The sequence below is a fragment of the Taurulus bubalis genome, assembly GCF_910589615.1.
Source record: "Taurulus bubalis genome assembly, chromosome: 11".
NCBI lineage: Eukaryota > Metazoa > Chordata > Actinopteri > Perciformes > Cottidae > Taurulus > Taurulus bubalis.
The window spans coordinates 10,374,380-10,393,995 of NC_136599.1; the positions used below are offsets into that span (position 1 = coordinate 10,374,380).

At 42.6% G+C, this 19,616-nt stretch overlaps 1 protein-coding gene across 1 annotated transcript in view; it reads left to right on the plus strand.

The window, feature by feature from the left end:
- Positions 1-19,616, plus strand: part of hspg2 (heparan sulfate proteoglycan 2) — a gene marked incomplete at its 5' end in the record, with an annotated part of 80,744 nt that overhangs the window by 8,597 nt on the left and 52,531 nt on the right. Inside the window, 2 exons of the mRNA XM_079226624.1 lie at positions 14,563-14,692; positions 14,989-15,051. Coding sequence (XP_079082750.1) covers positions 14,563-14,692; positions 14,989-15,051 — 193 coding nt within the window. The remainder of the gene's footprint in view (positions 1-14,562; positions 14,693-14,988; positions 15,052-19,616) is intronic.

Below are 19,616 nucleotides of genomic sequence, written 5' to 3' on the forward strand. Positions count from 1 at the left end.
CCCTGTCTTCTCTACCGGGCTCCACCTGCTGAGGCTCCTTTATGACCATGTCATGGGTACAAGGGGTGTAGATGGGGGCACACACAAATCTGGCACAACACTAGACTGCAGTTAGATTTTGCCTGTGGGCACATGGTTCACCTCTGTCTGTTTTTTCACTGGGGTTCGTCTGGTGCAGGAATAATGCAAAACAAGATTTTAGGGAGATAATAGAAGAATGAGAGCAAAGATATTTTTTCATGCCCATTTGCTTTTTAGAATGGGCCAACCAGACAGGCAGAGATTAGGGTCTGATCAGCCCTGGGTGCTTTGTCTGTGAGGGCAAGTCAGCACTCTTGCTGCAGCCCAGAGGTGGAGCTTGTCCTTATCATGCCATAAACCCATAATGTAGGCCTCATCTACATACACATATAAATATGTCCTGCTGAAGACCTGCTCTTTCTCTTTTTAGGTCAAAGGTAATCCATAAAAATACATTAAAAAAGTTTTAAAAAAGTATCCGTTACACTGTCTTTTGAATGTCACCCCTGAATCTACAGCGCTTATGCTGAATGTAAAAGGCTATGGAAGTGGGCGTGACTTTAAAATGTAATCCATGGATCCGTAGAAACTGATTTATCCACTGAATGGTTGAATGTGAAGCGACATTAAAACATAATGTTGTATTGTCCATGTATTGTCCTCTAAGGAATCAATAGCAATAGCATGTGTTGTCAATCATGGCTCATCCTGCTCCCATACAGCCCCCTGGGCGGGAATACCTGGATTTATGTTGAGGAATGAGTGTTGGCTGACATGAATACCATAAGATTTACTTGAAAGTATACAAAGAAATTATAATACATCTGATTGCTAACAGCTGTATTCGTGTAAAAAAAAAAAAAAAAAAAAAAAAATGTTGTATTTGTGTTTATTGTCTAAGACAGCAACATTTTACTGTGAAGAACTGTCAGCAGAGTGAGTGATGTGACCTCACTGGTGAAAGCTGAGTCTTAAATTATCCCTTTCTGCACTTTTTTCCCCTTGAAAGGTCATGAACTGGCTTGTGCTGGCTTGTGCTGGCTTGCCCATTAGCACCGTGATGAGTCACACCTATGGAGGAGACTGCAGTTAGTTTCACTGCTGTCTCTCATATACCTGACTGGGTTGCTCTGCTGATTAGCCACCGGAGCTCGTCGCATTTTCACACGAACACACGGGGCCCCTTGCCTATAATTACCTCTTATTATAGTAGGAAATGGATCCCTCACATCTGCTTCCAATGAATGGCCAGGATAGACCTCCTGCTTTCTTGCATTATTGCATAAACTCCTGGCGAACAGATGTCTTTGTAGGTGTGAGTACACCTACAAATTAAGGCCTGTTGTTGAAATATGAGGACAGGTAAAATTTGTCTGTCAACTGTTGAGAGGAAGATCCTCCCAGACTTTGTTTATGCTTGTCAGATGTCAGGCCCCTGGGTTGACTTTAATGTAGACTGTTATTAAAGGGAATTATCTAGTCAAGTTTTGTTTCCCCTGCAGCTTCTATGTAAATGCAAAAATTACATGATGGTCCTGATTGCAACTACAGCCCATTTTTAATAAAATCATCCCATGTATAGTTAGCACGATGGGTTACAATGTAGACGTGAACTTGACACAGAGAAATGCCATGTATTTACATTTGTACTGAGATTTAAGTTTGACTTGTGGTATTAGGTGTTCTTCATTTCACTTAAAGTTACATATCCTTTTGTTTTATTCCATAGTAATATTCAGAGATGTATCATATTTGCTGACATGCTGTAAACTCACAATCATTCATTGTGATCCAGTCTGTTTTTGTCTTTGTTTACAATGCAGTGAAGGCTTTGCATGTTGGAATTGTTCGGCTCTGGACATGCAGGCAGTTTATTCTTGGGACTATCTTGTTGAGGAAGGGTATGTGGAGTAAAGGAAGTGTTTGATTTAGCTTAGGGATTTTATCTGGCTCTCAAAGCGTAAGATCCGGCAGGCGTGGTCCTGTCTGGGGGAATTCCTTCCCCAGACCTCATCAAGGCTGCTTTCAGGCATACTGAAATGCTCTTTTATCACACATATCACCCAGATATGCATACGACTATAAACTTGATATAATGTTGATATTTATTGACTCATTTTATGAATCTTGTTTTGGAGGGGATCGTTTAATTTTGTATCAATCTGTGAATCATGACAGCTGAAAAAAAGTCACAGCCTGCTATTCAGTCTGTGTGATAGACTGATGAATGATCCCCTGCAGGGAAATAGTCTAGACAGGAAGATTCACAGACTAGGTGACTATACTGTAGGTTGTTTTGCTGATACATTTGGTAACTTAAAAAACAAATGACATTGGTTTTTTGCATTACTCATAATGAGGGTTTTTATCTTAAGTTAAACAGGATCAGTTGTTGAAATAGGAAAAGTGATTAAAAGCAATGGCAGTGTACCACATTTACTTTGTCAGCATGTGTTTGATGGGAAAATATGGATAAAGGTGTACATGTATTACTAATAAAATGTTTAATGTTGATGTTGTATGTTAAGACACTGTGCTAAACGTTATGCCTGCAATACTTGATGCAGAAAAGTTGGAGTCTTCTCAAGAGGCTCTTGTTGAGCCCCTTGTTGACCTTGAACAAGTAATGACAGGATTTAGGTTTATCTTCCATCCAACAGCTTTTCCCCTGGCCCTTGTTCATAACCATATCTTCATCCTGCACTCTCAGTTTGCTTATCCAAAGTCTGCTCTGAGACTGACTTAGGTTTTGGCTGGCTTATATTTCCATATTTGTCTCTAAAGTTGGAGATATTGCAGCAGTATAAGGAACCTTTTGTGCAAGTGTTCAACTGTTATAACAACAGCTGCCAAAACGTCTTTAAAAGTTTTAGCCAAGTGTTTTTTCTCATGAGTGCTTCCTGTTATCAACGGAGTGACCTACTGCTTCTGTCTGATATAAAACATGAGCCTACAGGAGTAGAACAGGTAAACTAATCCTATTTATAGGGTTAGGGGTTTTCTGGCCTAGTAAAACCAATGTGTTTTACACCTGGATAAAGCCAACCTTCACATCACTGGGATTCCCCAGAGCCTTCTCCTTGACCCAGCATCCACAACATAATCCGGTTCTTTGCAAGTGTCCTGCTCCTTGATCCTTTGTCAGGGGGTGACAGAGGGAGGTTGAACCAAGGGTTTAAAATTGTGCATGGAGAAAGTGAGAGCCAATCAGAATGGAGGCATTTTATGCCGGCAAAGTGGGCACCTGATCCCCTCTCACATGCCGAACCTAATAATTGGCTTTAGGAATGTTCACATTTATCTGCTGTAGGGTATCGTTAAAGAAGTAAAGCTCACCGGCTTTTTGGAGGGTGGTTAAGATTTGCCTTGATCTTTGGGTTTGAGGAAATAAATGACTTCCTTTACCAAACATAGAAGACAACATGGAGGAAAGTCCCTTGTTAGGGTGAAGCTTCAGGTCACAGCTCTGCTAGCCAGAGTGTGGCCAGATTTGCTTCTAAACATGACTATTTTTGGTCATAAAAAATTGGATGCTGTCGAAACCAAATTGTTTAATCGCTCTATGCTGGAAGACGACGATGAAGCAAAGTGAAATGAAGTATAAACAGAAGACTGTGTTCTGTGTGTATTGACGTCTAACTGAGGTGCACACTCTTACTGTCAGGAGCTTACCAATTTGAGGAGTCTTGAGTCGTGTGCTGTGCAGATGTGGGTGTGCCGGTATGCCGAGCAACAGTTGGCTGTGCCTGCCACCACTCAGAGCGTTTTCTGAAGCATGGCTTTCTTCAGTGTTTATTGCTTCTTGTCCAGGCCTAACCTCAAACGCGGAGTTGAGGGGGTTGCCAACCACAGCAGCAGACGGCCTACTGTACAGAACCTCTCTGACGATATATCTGGAAAAAATGCATGTGTGGAGTTTTACATTGAGGAAAGACTTGCACAAAAGCATCTTTGACTGCTACTGTAATAGAAGTTCCTGGGAATGTGCAGTGACTAGTAGCAATCCCTGGACGTCTTTTAAACACTGTTTTATTTTAGGGTAATACGTTAGAAATGTTGATGCAATTTAAATGGTAAGGCATTAGTAAACAACTTTTCTGAAACGGCACAGACGTCTCCTTACCGGACCTCACCCCTGTTCTGTCCTGCACCCACTCTGGCTGCAGGGCCTCTAACGGAGGGTGTAATAACACCTGAGGTATTTTTATCTCCCCCTGGAATTCCACCTCTGTTCTCTTCAGAGATCTCTTGGCTAAATGCAAGAGAGCTCAGTCGGTGCAAGTTGCCTGCCTCACTCCATTTTCTTAATTCTTTCGGACCCTTTGCCACATGCTGCTGCCGTCAGTGACCAGAGAGATTAACGACACCACTCTGTCTGCGCTCGGCGTCTCCTCTCCTCATCCCTCTGTGTGTGCCAGTTTAGATGTATCCCTTTCCCCATAAACAGCAGCGTTTTGAGGCGGATGTCTCCACGCAGTAGGATGCGGCCTCTGGAGGCCACCCCATGGGTTGCATCGGAGAATGCTCCGACACAAGCAAGGGCTCGCCTCAATGACGTGAGTCCGGAAGGACTCAGCCGGATACTTATCCGTTCTCAGCTGAGATGCTGCAACACACGTCTTTAAGCTTAATAAAAGGCAATAACCTTTAAGGATTCTATTATTCAAGCCCTAAAATACATGCATGTCTCTATTTGTTGCTGTGGAATTGTCTTTATTTGTCTTTATTGTCTTTATTTTTATTACAGCAGCAGTCAATGCTGTTTTTGCCTGAAGACAAAAATGAGTTCATCATCTTTTTCCTACTATAGTAACAGATGACCAACCATTGTGAATGGCTCTCTGTAGCATCACTGTTTCAAACATACATGTAGCCCATGATGGTCACATGTATGTTTTTTATCTAAGATTTGATGTTGACATTTAGAGAATCCTTTTCATATTTGTCTGTGTGGGCTGTGATGAAAGCCGACCTTTTCTTCTTTCTCCTATTTTGTGCTGCAAGTGAGGTCATTTCTCTGTTCTCTTGCCCACTTTTGTCTTTCCCATGGTACATGGTGGCAAAAACAGCTGTCAGGACATTTCCAATGGGGAGGATGGGGATTCTTGAAAAATGAGGATAACCTCAGAATACCTTCTCTGCTTCCTCCCTTTGATGGTTTTGTCAACATCAGACTGCAGTGTCTTGTTTGCTCTGCAAAGCAGAACATCTGGAGAGGAGCACAGCCATCTTTTCGGCTACGGCCCGATTATGTTTAGATTAATGGCATAAACAGCTGAGAAAGAATATTTTTTGTTCTCACAGTCCATCACTTCTGTGGCCTTTTTTTTGTCTTGGCAGAGCTAACAAAGAGTATTATTGAGAATAATAAAGTGTTGTGGGAAAAAAAAAAGACTTTGATGTGCAGGTGGTGCCCAACAAAGAGTTTTGTTCAGTTAACAGCAGGTTTTGTGGTGATGTTATAAGCTCAAAGTGCGTCTTGGGTTACCAAACAAAGACTGTTCAAAACTCATGGTTTGAGATGCTCAACATGTTGGAGTTGCTTTGCGTTCCAAAAGCTTCACCATGGTACCCTGCCAAATCCCAGTTAATTATGAGATCGCCATCCCAAATAGCATGACCTTGGGAACCGGGGGAAAATGGCTTTACCGACATGAAATCATTCCCTACGGACAGGGCGCCTGGAGGGTATTCTCTCCCTGGATACATTTCTGTTCTCACAAAGTCAACTCGTCATGAGCAATCTATTATTGTAAAAATGCTAATTATTCATTTCTGCACCTCAGTGGAAAGCTTTTCATTTGTTGATACTCCACGGATCCAATTTGTTCCAGAAACGCTTGCATAAGCTTCGTACTTAGAAAGATTTTGTCTGCTTATCCTCATTTTCCCACACAGTGTAACCATGAACTAATCGAGTATGATACACAGTGTGTGTTGTGGTTGGGGGGGTTGACAGTCTGAGCTAGCTCTGGCTTGTGATTATTTGGGACATTGTGTGTGTGGCCAAGTCAACAGGTGGTGTCAGATTAGTTGGTCCTGAGGCGAGAATGAGCAAGAGAGAAAGAGGGGAAGCTAAATCTAATACTGCCGAAGCCAGTAATGTAGGGAAACCGGAGCTTAATCAAAGAGCCATCACACAGTGGCGGCTGTCATTGTGTTTAAAAAGGAGACTGGTACGTTGCATTTCGGACACACATTATATTTCAGCCACGCTGCTTTAGCGTGTGTTGCTCCACCTCTTCTTTCCAGACAAACACATCTCAATAACTGTGAGAACTTTGGTGATTCTCACACTTTATATCTAGAACTTTACATCTGTAACAAGTGACAACCTCACAGTGTCACTCTGATTAAGTCTTGCTACAATGTGGTTAAATGTAATTGTATTTTAGATCATATTAATTTGAAATATACTGTAGTTAGTGCAGAACAGTTCTGGACAAACGTTCTGAGTAAAGTAATGTCATTGCAAAATACGTTTTTGCCTTTATTTAGTATATTTGGAAACATTTGAGTACAATTCAGAATGAAGGGTTGTTCTTTATTGTTGCGAGCTCTGTACTGTAACTACTTTACTGCATCCTTGGAGCCCTGAAAAAAAAAAGACCAGCTCCATTTCGATTAGCATTGCGTCACGGCTCGTAGCATGTTGCTGTGTCGCTTATAGTGTGAATACGGCAGAAGCCACGCTTTCTGTACTTCAACCGACTCCAACCCAACAAACTCTGACAGCACTGCCACTGACGACACGATAACAAACAATGGCCAATCTTCTTAGGGTCCTTTCCACAATGTGCTCAGACATTTATAATAACAATCCGAGCTTGTCAGTGGCACAATCAAGCACTCTTAGTGGATGTGCATTGGCGGTGAGGAGTTACCCTGTGAGTTTACTTTTTAGCAGGTTTAGCAGCTGCCGTCTGCAGCTTTCTCGCTGCATAGTGACCCACTTTCAGAAATTGTTGTCCCCCATTAGTCACCTAGACACAAAAACACAGGACAATGGAGTCCAGGTTAAACACTACAGAAGTCCCCCTTTAACGGCAGGGCACCTCACAGATCCCTGATCCCTCTGAGTTGTCCAGTGGGAAGAAAAGCAGGCATCTTAAGTGACACAGGAGATCTTTGAAAGGGTCCCTTTCTGTTATAAATAAACAGGCCTGGGCTGCTCTTCCCCTCCGAGCTGCCACCAGTCTCAGCACCCCGCCTGGCAGCTGTCGTCTGGGGGAACTGGAGCTGGCCCCTCGGTCCCCTCCTCCCGGGGACACTACCGGAAACACACTGGCTATTTATAGACCGACAAATTACTCTCATAGTGTTTATGTTCGTTGTGACAGTTCAGGTGAGACAGGATTTGATCTTATTCGGTCTCCTTTTTTCCATTCTTTTTATTCTATTCTATTTTATCCTTGCTGTATGTTGATCATTTGAGCTCTGCCTTCATTTAACAATACAACAGTATACACATTAATTGGGATATTTTTCTCACAGTAAGTGTACCAGTAGTTTTAAGAGCTAAACCTCAAATCCAATAAATTGGTCTTTCCCACAAACCACAGAGGCCCATTAAAACCGAATAGCTTCATTCCTGGCTGAAACAGTCGGCTGATAACTGTGTGCCCGTTAACAAGGTGTGTTTTCTGTGTGTGTGTGTGTGTGTGTGTTCAGGTGTGCAGCCTTTCGTGTGCGTGTGTGCATTTCTTAATACCTGCATATGTAAAAAGGGGGGTGGTTTCAGGGCTTTTGTTCAATGATGGTGGGGGCCTTCAGGTTCCACCGCTGGGCGGTCTGTGGCCACCATTCCAGGTGGTCTGTTGACGCAGGGTCCTGCTTGGGCCCCTGCTGGGGCCCCTGCTGGGGCGATAATTGAAAAAATGGGGTCCCTGATGGTGTCAACTGGACCTTCACGCCTCGAGACGTTTGGGTGGAATGTGGTCACGCTCTATTTCCCCACCCACAGTGAAAAAGTAATACAGTATAGCTTTTAAAAACACTTTCAGCTACCTGTAAAGAAGCCAGAAGGATATTTGTTGGGGGCGGGGGGGGGGACATTCTCAGTGGGGAAAAATGCTTACTTTGGGCAGTTTTACAGTGTCTTTCTTTCAAACCTATAAAATTACCAAATTATTATTAAAAGACTCGTGAGGTTTTGCTCTACAGCTGTTTAAAAATATCCCAAGCCTTGTGATTCTGGTATCACTGAGGCTGAAAAAAGCCCATCAGAGATAGCGTTTCAGTTAGTGTTGGGCCGGAGTGTCTGGTTTCATTGCCGCTTGCGACCTCTGCTCTCTGTCTGGCCGTTGTGTCGCCAGGCTGTGACCTTTGGCCTAATATACATCATGGTGACTCATCCCCAGTTTGACTCAGACAAGGCCAGAGATGTCACGCATAAAGTAAAGTACAGATTAAATGACTCCCAGCCTTTGTTTTATTCATGTGGGGTATCTGACAAAAGTTATGAAAATTCATTCATCAGTGTCAGTCACAGAACTGTGTTAAATTGACTTGCAAATGCTTTTCTGTGACAGTTTCAACTTGTTGGAAATATAATTGTATGGAAAATACATTTGATACAACAAGCAAGCAAAAGTAAAAGCTCAGACTTGTTATTATTAGGCGTGGTATTAACTCAAATTGGTTTTTGAAGCAATTACAGCTGTGCACATGCATACATAGTAGAGGTTTATCAGTTCATCCTCCTGCTCCTTTGATCTCAGCAGCAGAGCAAAAAAGAAAAAGCTCAAGACAATTTTTCTTCTTCTTTGAATTCAATTGATGCTCTGTAGACATCCTCTCTCGTGTAACTGCACCTTAGCCACAAGTCTGCACAGGCTGGATGCTTTTTTTGACATGCCTCCCTAAACAGTTGGTTTAAAGGGCGAGGAGTGTGTGAGGTTGTGTAGCAGATGCTGACATGCTGGAGGCACTGCTTGCTTTACCACAGAGGATTGTTGTCCCTCAGAGAGGGCAGACACAACAGACTATCTTATAGCGTTTTACTGAATTTGTTTGATCATATCAAGGTGGAATGGGTATGCCTTTCCATGTGATGTGTATATAGGGATACAAGTGACGTGCATATTTTAACTTCACCATTTAAAAGGAAACTTTTCTGATTTTGGTGGAGTTAGAAAAGGAGTGAGCTTACCAGACCTCTGCAGCTTGCCCCTTATCTCTGTTTGAGGCAGCATTAATCAATACGAGCATAACATATCTGAATCTCAGACTGAACTGTGGGTCGTCGAATTGCTCTGCTGCATCACCTCACGATACCAGAATATATCTAAAAAGGCCTTGTGCGAGTCCAGAAAGTGCAGGTCCTCCTGTCTATTTCCAGTGGGAGACCAAGCTTATTGTAAAATGCGTGGCATGGCCGTTGTGTGGGAGAGAGAATGAATGACCTGGGGGAAGGCTAGGCAGGCACTCCAAGCATGTGTTTAAAAATGCAGACTTCTCCTTCACTTTTTGCTCCCTGGCCCCCTTCATTCCTCCCTACAAACACCTTTTTCTGAGAAACTCTGATGTGGTTGTTGCTCCTACAGTGTTAGTCATGGAACACTCTTGAGAAGACAATCCCTGCACCTTGTCAAAGAGTGTTTCTCCGTTGAATGAAGAGCCTCCTTCCACTTCCTCCCCTTCCAATCACCTTGGATTAAACCCTGTAGAAATGCCAAAGAGCTGCCGAGAGCAGAAGGGCCTCACTCATCAAGGCCCTTTATGCAGCAGGAGCCCAGGCAGGTTTAGTGTCAGAGGTGGCAGTTTGTCAATTCACCAGCACTCCAAGAAGGGGTTAAACACAGAGGAGCTCTTTCTCTCTCACACAAACATAGACAAAGCATCCCTGTTGTTTAAAACCTTGAGACATCTGTGTGTTCTGTTCCTACAAGTGTGTAGAAAAGAAACATTTCTCCGGGGCTTATCCTTTTGCCTCCTTTATCTTCCATCGTCCTTTCAAAACACGAGGCCAAGGACACCACAAACAACATGCACACAGAATGTATTTGTTCACAATTAAGGTGCTGTTATGGACCTGATTTAATGCAACCCTGCTGATGCCCCTGCAGCTACTCCCTTGACAGCAGCGGGTCAAGTAAAGGGAGTGCTGGGGTTCTGCAGTTTAGTCCTCGTTGGTGCCTGGTGGTGCTTGGCGAGCTCCTTCTTTTCAGCCTACTCTACCTAAAGAGAATAGAGTATGTGTCAAGCTTTCATCCACTTAATGCTCTCCGACGTTTAAATTCCATTCCTGTTTAGTACACGCCGCAACTTCAACTTTAAGAGGGAGAGGGTAAAAGAGAGCGGAGAGTGGCTAGGGAGGGATGGAGGGTCAGAGAGGTTGGGAATTCATCTTGTGAAGCTTTTCTAGCGCACTGCTTGCTTGAAAGGTCACAACTTGGTGTTTGAATCGATTGATAGGAATGAGCAATGCGCCATGCTGCCTCTTTCAGCTTTCACCTCTCTGTTTGCCGATCGCAAACAAAAGCAGAAACATGGCGTGAGCTCAGAAGATGCTTTAAATGCTCAACCTTTGCTGCTTCTATCAGAAAAACAGCATTGCATATTTTCACAAGGGAGATTCACGTCTCTGTGGGACTCTTGTCTCGTATCAGCAGCTTCATGTTCTCTGTAACACATTGGTTATGTCTGTTAAGATGTTTCTCACAGACTGTCCTGCAGCTGCAGCAGTGGGTTTGTTAGCTGTGGGGGCGAATCAAGTCCCATGAAGAATTCTTCTCACACTGCCTCCGACAGGCTTTGGCTGTCACAGAGATGTAACCAGGATGGGAATGCAGGAGTGTGGGTTTATAATGGTGTGTGCATGAGAGTGTGGGTGTGTGTTTGCATGTACCCATATGCCAGTGTGTGTGTGTGTGTGTGTGTGTGTGTGTGTGTGTGTGTGTGTGTGTGTGTGTGTGTGTGTGTGTGTGTGTGTGTGTGTGTGTGTGTGTTTGTGGATACTTTCATTTATCTATTTGTATATTTGAGGGGCCATTACAGTGGTTTGTATGTTTTTTTGTAAATATTTGTCTCTAAAACTGCTTCTGGACACTTTTATGCCCCCGTACCAGCAGCATCCGAGGCTGGAGGCATTATTTTTAGGCTGTCCGTCTGCCTGTCTGTACGTACGTTATTCATTCGTGTGAACGTGATATCTTAGGGACGCCTGTAGCAAAACATTTTCAACTTTGACATAAATGTCCAATTGGACTCAAGGCTGAGCTGATTAGAATGTGGTGGCCTAAGGTCACTGTGACCACACAAGACACATTTTTGACCATAAGTCACACATTAATATGGTCATTATGACCATTTTCCACAAGTATCTAATCGGATAAAATTATGAAGTGATCGCATTTTGGACAGACTGGTAGTTGGAGGCATACTACTGTGAGGTGGTAATTCTACTGTAGTGTTTAAACTCACTTTAAGTAACTTGCCTTACAACAGGTATATCAATCACAGTAAACATGAAGTCACTGTTTTGTGTTACAAACATTATTGTGTCATTTAGTGGTAATGTAGATGCAACATTTTTTTTTTTACAGGAAATATTTCAAAATGTGACATGGCATGACATATGTTGACATTCTCTAATATCGGAGAAGTTGGCAGTGGAATAGCAAGAAGCCCATGCATGCTCATTTATTGTGTTAAGGGTTTAATTTTCGGAAGATGTTGCATGTGAACGCTATTCCAGAGCTGAATCTAAAGTTTCTGACGGGAGGGCTTCAAGTATACTGTATGTCTGGTGATATTCTGAATATTTGGTATTGGCAAAAAAAAAGACCAAAACCAACAGTGAATAGCTTCTACTCCCAAATAGCTTATCTCTCAGTGCCATAAGCTTTGTTTTTATTCAGTAAGGCTCACATGACCTGCCATAGTTTTGTGCACGTTATCTCAACAGTAACTCAACACACAGTCGGTTGCAAGTAACCACCAGTTAGGGAGTGTTAAAGTAAAGCAGCTGTGGTTTATATGCAACACTAAATTGAAGTGAATTTGCTACTACAACATTATCCCAGTATTGATGTCATGATACTAAAAGTCTCACGATAAAACATTTCACTTAGTTTTATCCCACCAGGTCAGATAAGAGGAAAATGAACAATGGACACAGCTATTCTTTGGAATCATTTATGAGACATTTGTTCCGTGGAGAATTGTGAATCTTTGGATGGCTGTTATCGGTTCCTTTTTTTGTTTCCATTTCAGGAAACAAAGAAGCATGCAAATTGGTTGGCTGTTAACGATCAGTGACTGTGAAATGAAATAAACGGGGTTGCAGTACAAATGTGCATGTTGAGGAGCCAGCATTTGTTTGGATGACAGAAGGTCTCCAGCTGCAAGATTTAACAACAGCTGATGGAAGAAAGGATCTTGGCTTCAATGTTACATTCACCAGTTTTTTTTCCCAGACAGTTCTGCTTCTTTCCCATTGATTATCAAGTGTTCACAGATCAGAATGCAAATGTTTGCCCCTTGGTCCCTCTAACTTCTGGATGAACTTAATGCCCGTCCTCAGGCTTCTGTAATGCCTCACCTGTCATTATTCATCGGTGTGTTGTTCCCTTTTTCTCGAGTTACAACTACTTTGTCCCGCAAAGTAAACATTGTGCATTGTGGGCACAGTATTTCATGAGTAAACAGTGGAATTCCTTTTGGCTGGAATGTGTGTGCTTGTCTGAAACGTCACATGTGTGTATGATATATGTGTGTGTGTGTGTGTGTGTGTGTGTGTGTGTGTGTGTGTGTGTGTGTGTGTGTGTGTTCATGTGTATTCAGAGCAGCTACCTGGTTGCCATATGTCCATCAGGAAATGCAACAATCTACTAGAGCAGGCGGGTTCTCTGAGGCCCGTGTCCTCTGGGTGGGATGGAGTTCAAAGAACTAGAGAGTCGGTCAAGACCTTTGTCTTAACCCCTAGACTGAGAGCAAAGGTCGCAGCAGCTTTTTGAACTGGAATGCAGTAGCACAGTGAGAACGCAAATGAATATCCCGAAGATGAGGCCAGATTGGCATTCTCAAACAAGTGTGGCTTAACATGTTAGCTTTAAGATCAGGTGCAAAGGTGGACACGCTCAGCAAAGGTTGAACGTGTGAGGTGTTTTTTGCCGAGATGGCATCCAACGTGTCCAGATGATAACCCGTCCCAAGGGAGTGGGAAGCAGGAGATGATCACACTGATGGTTGGCTGGTCGGCACCGCTGAAAAGAATTTGGCTAGTCAGCGGTTTTCTTTTGAAAATGGCCCGGGATTGTTGTTGTATGGGTGTTCAGTCAGGGGAGAGAGGATTTGGGGGGATATATCTAGTTATTTATTAGCTGGAGCCATTTAAATGGGAAAACCACCATGACAGAGTCAGGTGGAAATACAAACTGGCGGGCCATGCCAACTGGAAACGGCACGGGTGGCATCCTGCCAGGGTCGTATCCAAACTCCGGAGTCTGGGCAGACTGGAGGCTGAGATGGTGAGAGCAGAGATAATAAACCCACACAGTGCTGCTCCACTTGGGCTGGCACAGAGAACATTATCAAGATGATCAGATATGAGAGTGGCTGTCCAAGCTTTGTGTTTCCTCATTGAGAGTGTGTCTGTGCCTATCAGGTGTACATCAAGTGGAGGCAGCGGTCTGTGACTTATACTAAAATAATCCTTTTGGAAATAGTGCTTTGTTACTAAAACAACAATTTCCTGATTGTTTTCGGCATACATATACTGTGTTTTTTATTATTTATTAACTGCACTCGCAGCGCCGCTGTGATGAAGTACAGCTTCACAAGGCTGTACTGTAGTCTCTGCTTTATTTCACAAAAGAAGCCACACATCTCAAAAGTCCCAAAACGGTCCAAATAAAACTGTTTAAAAAGTCTAAATTAAACCAGAAACTGGCTGAGCAAAGAATACATATTGGGATTTGATTTCCGGCCCCAGGACATGATGATCACAGATTTTGAAGGGATTTGTCCTCTGAGGTGCTGCATTTAGTGTTTTACTGCTCCTGGAGGTGACCTCATATACTCCTTCCTAATTCCAGAGCAACAAGCTGTGTGTGTGTTTTTTAAACCAGGGGGAGTTTAAGGCATACTTCAACAGATGTATGTCATCCAGTCATTCGGATCTCAACCTCAGCTGCTTTCCTTGGCTTTCACAGTTTTGTGTGTGTGTTCATGTGTGATTGTTTCCTTGCACATGTGTGTTTATTCATATGTGGGTCACTACAGTCAGCTGTCAGTGAACATCTGTAGCCAGCTTCCACCATTCATACTAGAAATACATACAACAGCAAATCGGTCTTTGTGTAGTAAGAAAACTTAAATCCTTTAATGAGCTTTGTTCATTCCAGCAATATTTGCATAGGAACTCTTGAGAAGGCCTCTGGGAGATAATAAATGGTAGAAGTAAACACATCACAATGCCCCGTTTCCTGTCTCAGCTTTTGTTTTCCCTCCACCCTTCCAGGGTCCATGTCTAGCACTGGGTGTAACCTTTCTCTGCGGAGACTTCAACCCCTATAAATCTCTCTGTGTTTCCTGCAGGTGACCCAGGCGTCCAAGGTGTGGGGAGAGGTCCCTCTGCCAGAAGACTTGGAGGCGGAGAAAGACGTCCAGGCGTCTCACAGCTTACTGGACGACGACGAGGACTTTGCTGCTGATGAAGCTTCAGGAGGTGGGCTTGATGGGGGCTGGATGACCACCACAGCTGCCCTTAATTCATGGGAGATGTTTTGCATTACGCATTCCTTAGATTGTTAATACGTCCCAGAACTGAAAACGAGGGAATGTAGCTCAGAGATATTTAACGAATTATTGACTTTGGTTATTTAATCCTAAATATGAACACTGACGTGGAGGATTTACACTTTTCAGGAGGAATTTAGAGCAAATTGTACGTAGCATTTGATTTGTTTTCTTGCTTTGAACCAGCACATTGACCATTCCCCCCAAAACCTTCTATCTTCAAAGATCTGCCCAGTGGAGAGGATGATGGAAGCACATCGTGGACTGAGACCGTCTCTGAGACCACAAGTAAGGGACTAGAACATCTAGTGAATCCAACAATCTTTCTTTTGCAGTAGATCACTCAGCTCTCTAAAGCTTCCCTACCTGTGACTCCAACTTCAGTGGCTGCATGCAGTGTGTGTGTTGTGTGTGTGCGTGTGCGTGTGTAGTCGTGCGTGTTTGCACATGATGTCTGTCGGTGCCTGAATGATGCTGCCTTCACATCCTGCTGCTACACCCTCTCCCCCCGTCCCTGCCAGCTTGCCAGAGTCTGGTCATAACACACGCGTTCAGCTTTGTGTTTGAGACGAAAACATCCCCTCTCCTCTTTCATCTTTTTAACCGGCGGCAGAGGTGACAGCACAGTAAGATACATGAAAGCACCACGAACAATAAAAAGTTGCAGCAGAGCACCTCTGTTTGCCTCACACTCAAACTTCTTCGCTTTTTTTCAGCCCTCTTATTTCTTGCAAACTTTTATATTTATATGCAGGTACCCCACTATATCACATTGCACAGTAGCAGGGAATTATTTATTTATTAATGCCTATTTATCTTTGCATTACGGGTCTAGCTCTTTCATCAAACCTGTGGTTTGCTGCTGCGTGGTACTCTTCTGTTCCTGTCCAGCTGACCAATCAGAGCACAATATGCTTTTTCGGGATGGGGGATTAAAAAGACAGGTGTTAAAACGAGGTGTTTCAGACAGAGTATAGGTGTATACAGGGATATTCAGACAGAGTGTATGAGAACATTTTTATGTTTTTGTTATAGAATGTAAACATGTTCGAGTAGAAACCCAAAGTACAAGTGGCAACCTGAAACTGGTGATTTTACTGATACTCAACTGGTAATAGTTTATTTAGATACCAATGCTGATACTCTACTGTTGCTGGCAACATATTCAACAAAGTCCTACTTCCAATTGGTGCATCTATCTAGTCTATGGGTTTTCAAGCCAATTATTTCTGAGCAATATTATTATGTCTCAACATTTACTGTATATTGTTATATCATGATTTCCCCCTGCAAGAAATTCCTTTATCAAAGCAGATACATGTTATCACCCCGACAGGTCAGATCATATTCCTATTGAAAACAGAGGCCTGGTAATAGCTGCTGCCTCTCATTTTGTCCTTGGTGCCAGACACTGGCACTCGACAGGTTAGCGGGGCTGATGACATCATGGCAGAATAACTGTTTTGGTAGCTGCATTGCAAGCTGACATCATAGTTGGGGCGCATAGCATCACGTGCCTCGTTCACAGAAATAGCACCGCTGTGAGGCCTCACTGAATTTGGGTGGTTAAAGAAGCCAGAGGAGGTTTTAACACAGTTTACATTCATTTGTATGGTGTTAAAAGCATGTGACTGTGACCGTTTATGCTAGTAAATGAAGGTTAAGATCCATTAAATACTTAGCTAATATCGAGAGAAATTGAAAACACGGCCTCACAGATCATTTCAGCAGAAGAAAGTAGAAGTTGAAAGTTTTATTTCAACCTCCTGCATCAAAGTTGAGGTTGTTTTTGAAGTATGTGTCTCCTGGTGATCTTCTTACCCTCAGGTCAGAGTCAGTTTGGACCATACATATGTACAGAAGGAATATGAAAGTCACAGAATAAAAAAGCCTGTTGTGCTTTGGTGACAATATAAGATGAGGATATATTTCCTGTTAATGTGCTCACCTACAAACATTCCCCATTACTTTGGTTTATTGCATCTGTTTCCATAAACTTCCCAGCTTTTGTAACCACATAAAGGTCAGTGTTGCTTTAATGTGGCAATTAAATGGAAAGCTGAGATTACGCAGTGTTAATATATTATATCATGTTAAAGGTGGCAAGACATTTGCATTCTGCTCAGTATGATCACGGTTTTGTGATGAGGGAGACGGGCTATTTCCAGATATAGTTTTGAGCACAACAGCAATAGGAAGGAAATTTGGTTTCCTGTGCATATGGCTGAATACTTTTCTGAGTGTCTCTGTCCTGTCGGCCGTCCAGACTGTTCATGCACGCCTCTGCCTTCCTTCCCCCTCCACTACTTTGAAGTAGGAGACGTATTTGCCACAGTTGCCCCCATTATGGCTTATTTCCTGTTGTGCCACTATTTGCCAATGGCTAATGAATTCCCATTTCCCTACTGTCTCAGCCTCGTGAATTGAAGATTTGAAAAAACACCTGGAGCCTAAACTGTTGTTGAGATGAGGTTATTTTTTAACCTCTTTATCATGTTCTTTATCGGCCCTAATCATAGTCTGGAATCTTCTCCAGAGATACAAAGGTTGCGTCCCATTTCCTCCCAACCTCTCGTTTTGACCTACACACTTAGATCCCCGAAGAGATTTCTGGGAGACAAAATACAACTTATCTCATCTGTGAAAGCATTTCCTTGTTTCACAGGCCCCATTATAGACACTCCAATTGCACCAAGGATATTGGCCACTTTGTGGAGAAACCAAAGAAACAAATGTTCCCATGTCCACTTAGTAATGGGAATAGTGGTTGATGAAGGTCTGCTAGGGTTACATTCTTCCCTGTGCTAATTTTGAATGAAAAGCTTGAGAATTTTTATCCACCGCTTAGTGTTTCCCAAAGAGAGTGCCACTTATCAAAGTCACAGTTTAAAAAGTCCTGTTAAATATACAGTTATGCTCCAGGTGACAATGTGACGCAATACCCTTGGCAGTCTTACACATGTCAATGTCTGAGATATTTTTCTTATTACTGAAAAATGTAACATTGCATATTTGGTCAGAACACGACTTAGAATATATGTTTAAATTGTGATCACGTGTAGGAGAGAAAAGAATATTAACTGTATTTATTTTATCAAATAAACTACATTTGATTTACGCAGTGCTCTGTGATTTGAGATTAAAGGTGTAGCTTTAGGCTGTCAGTTGATTCAAGGGGCGGCTGAGCAGAGAGATTTGTGTTTCTTTGCGTCTCTGTATGTACTTCCACAGAAAAATAAATAACAGCTGGAGACAAGAACAACAAAGCAAGAAAGATAAAGGTAAAGAATAGACATGACTTATTAGTGAACTTTAAAAAAAATATATAAATCTATATATAAAGCAATAAATACTGGATGAGTATGTACAGTCTGTACGTTAAGATGTCTATATACTGTATATACAGGGAATTTTAAGTGTCGCCACAGCTGGTTCTACATCAATTACTATAGGACACTTGCTGTAAACATAAAACCCAGTTCCAATGCATATAAGGGCTGGGCTAGATAATGATATACGATATATTCTTTGGGATCATTTGTTGCGCGATTATGATAACACAGATAAACCAAATGTAAACAAAGGAGGCCTAAAACCAGTTTAAAAACCTACTCTTTACAGCTTACCTTGGTTATAACCAGGGATATAATATCCAGTGAGCTAATGGATGTTATACACTATTCAGACCTCCATGTTATATGATGATTGTGGGATGATTGTGTCCTGTAAATAGCATTTATCCGCATTCATGTGTTTTTTTTTTTTGTGTTTGCATTTTGCACTTGAATTCTCCATTAAATGAGAAAATACTCAGTACTTTCATTTGTCATGTATTTAATTCTCACAGACATATACAAAATAGGCTTTTCCATGCCGTTATGTCGTAAAACACTATTTATTTATTTAATTACACAAAAACATTCTGTATCATAATCTTCTGTTATCTCTAGAGGAGACCAGATGTTGCAGCATAAGTGGACAATACATCAGGGTAATGTCGCCTGTCTGTCTCTTTGGCCTGGGCAGTGGACCGGCTGCGGCTGCGGCTGTGGCTGCGGCTGTGGCTGCGGCTGCGTCTGCTGTGGCCACCCACATATTCCTTCATGGGCAGTTTGTGAGATGTGCGTGTTTCATTGGCACTGCCTCGGCGCGTGTTTGTGTGGTTCACATACTGGAAGACTCCTGGGCAGTTACACAAGGGGGACGAGTGCTGGCAGCTGCAGCTATTTTAGTGAGGGCTTTGTTGTTGCACAGCAGGGGGCCCTCAAGGTGGTCACAAACTGACCCAAGAGTGCGGTAGAAACTTGTTCCACATTATAATTGGACGGCTCGCAACCTTTTGCGGACAAGGCAGACAAAACACGAGGGCTGTGTTGTTGAAGGACGTGTTTGCTTAAACTTTTATCTGAGTTGTCTGCCACTGATAAAAGCCATTCACAAACAGTTAATTGTGAGCGTAACTGTGTTTAATGCACATTGTTCTGAGAGACTGCTGCTGATTGGACTTGAGCCTTATTACTGCACCTTGCCACGTGATGCTTCGCTCTGTTGTGCCAATAACAAATGTGTTGCCTTGGAGAACTTGCCTGCACTGCTCCTCTTTAGGAAAGAGATGTTGAGGGTTACATTGAAAGAGAGAGCGTGCAGCTGTTTGAAGGACTTCTCTTTCCTCAAGGACGGGCTTGTGGCTGATACATAAGTTTATTTTGTTGACCTTCATGATGATGTATGCTGCAGCAGAAGAGAAAACCTTAAATTGGAGAAAAGAAAATGGTTTGTTGTGTCACAAAACACATGCGTAATTGGAACTTGTGGTTTTTGGCAGGGTTTCCAGTTGTCCTGTAGTTTTCCCA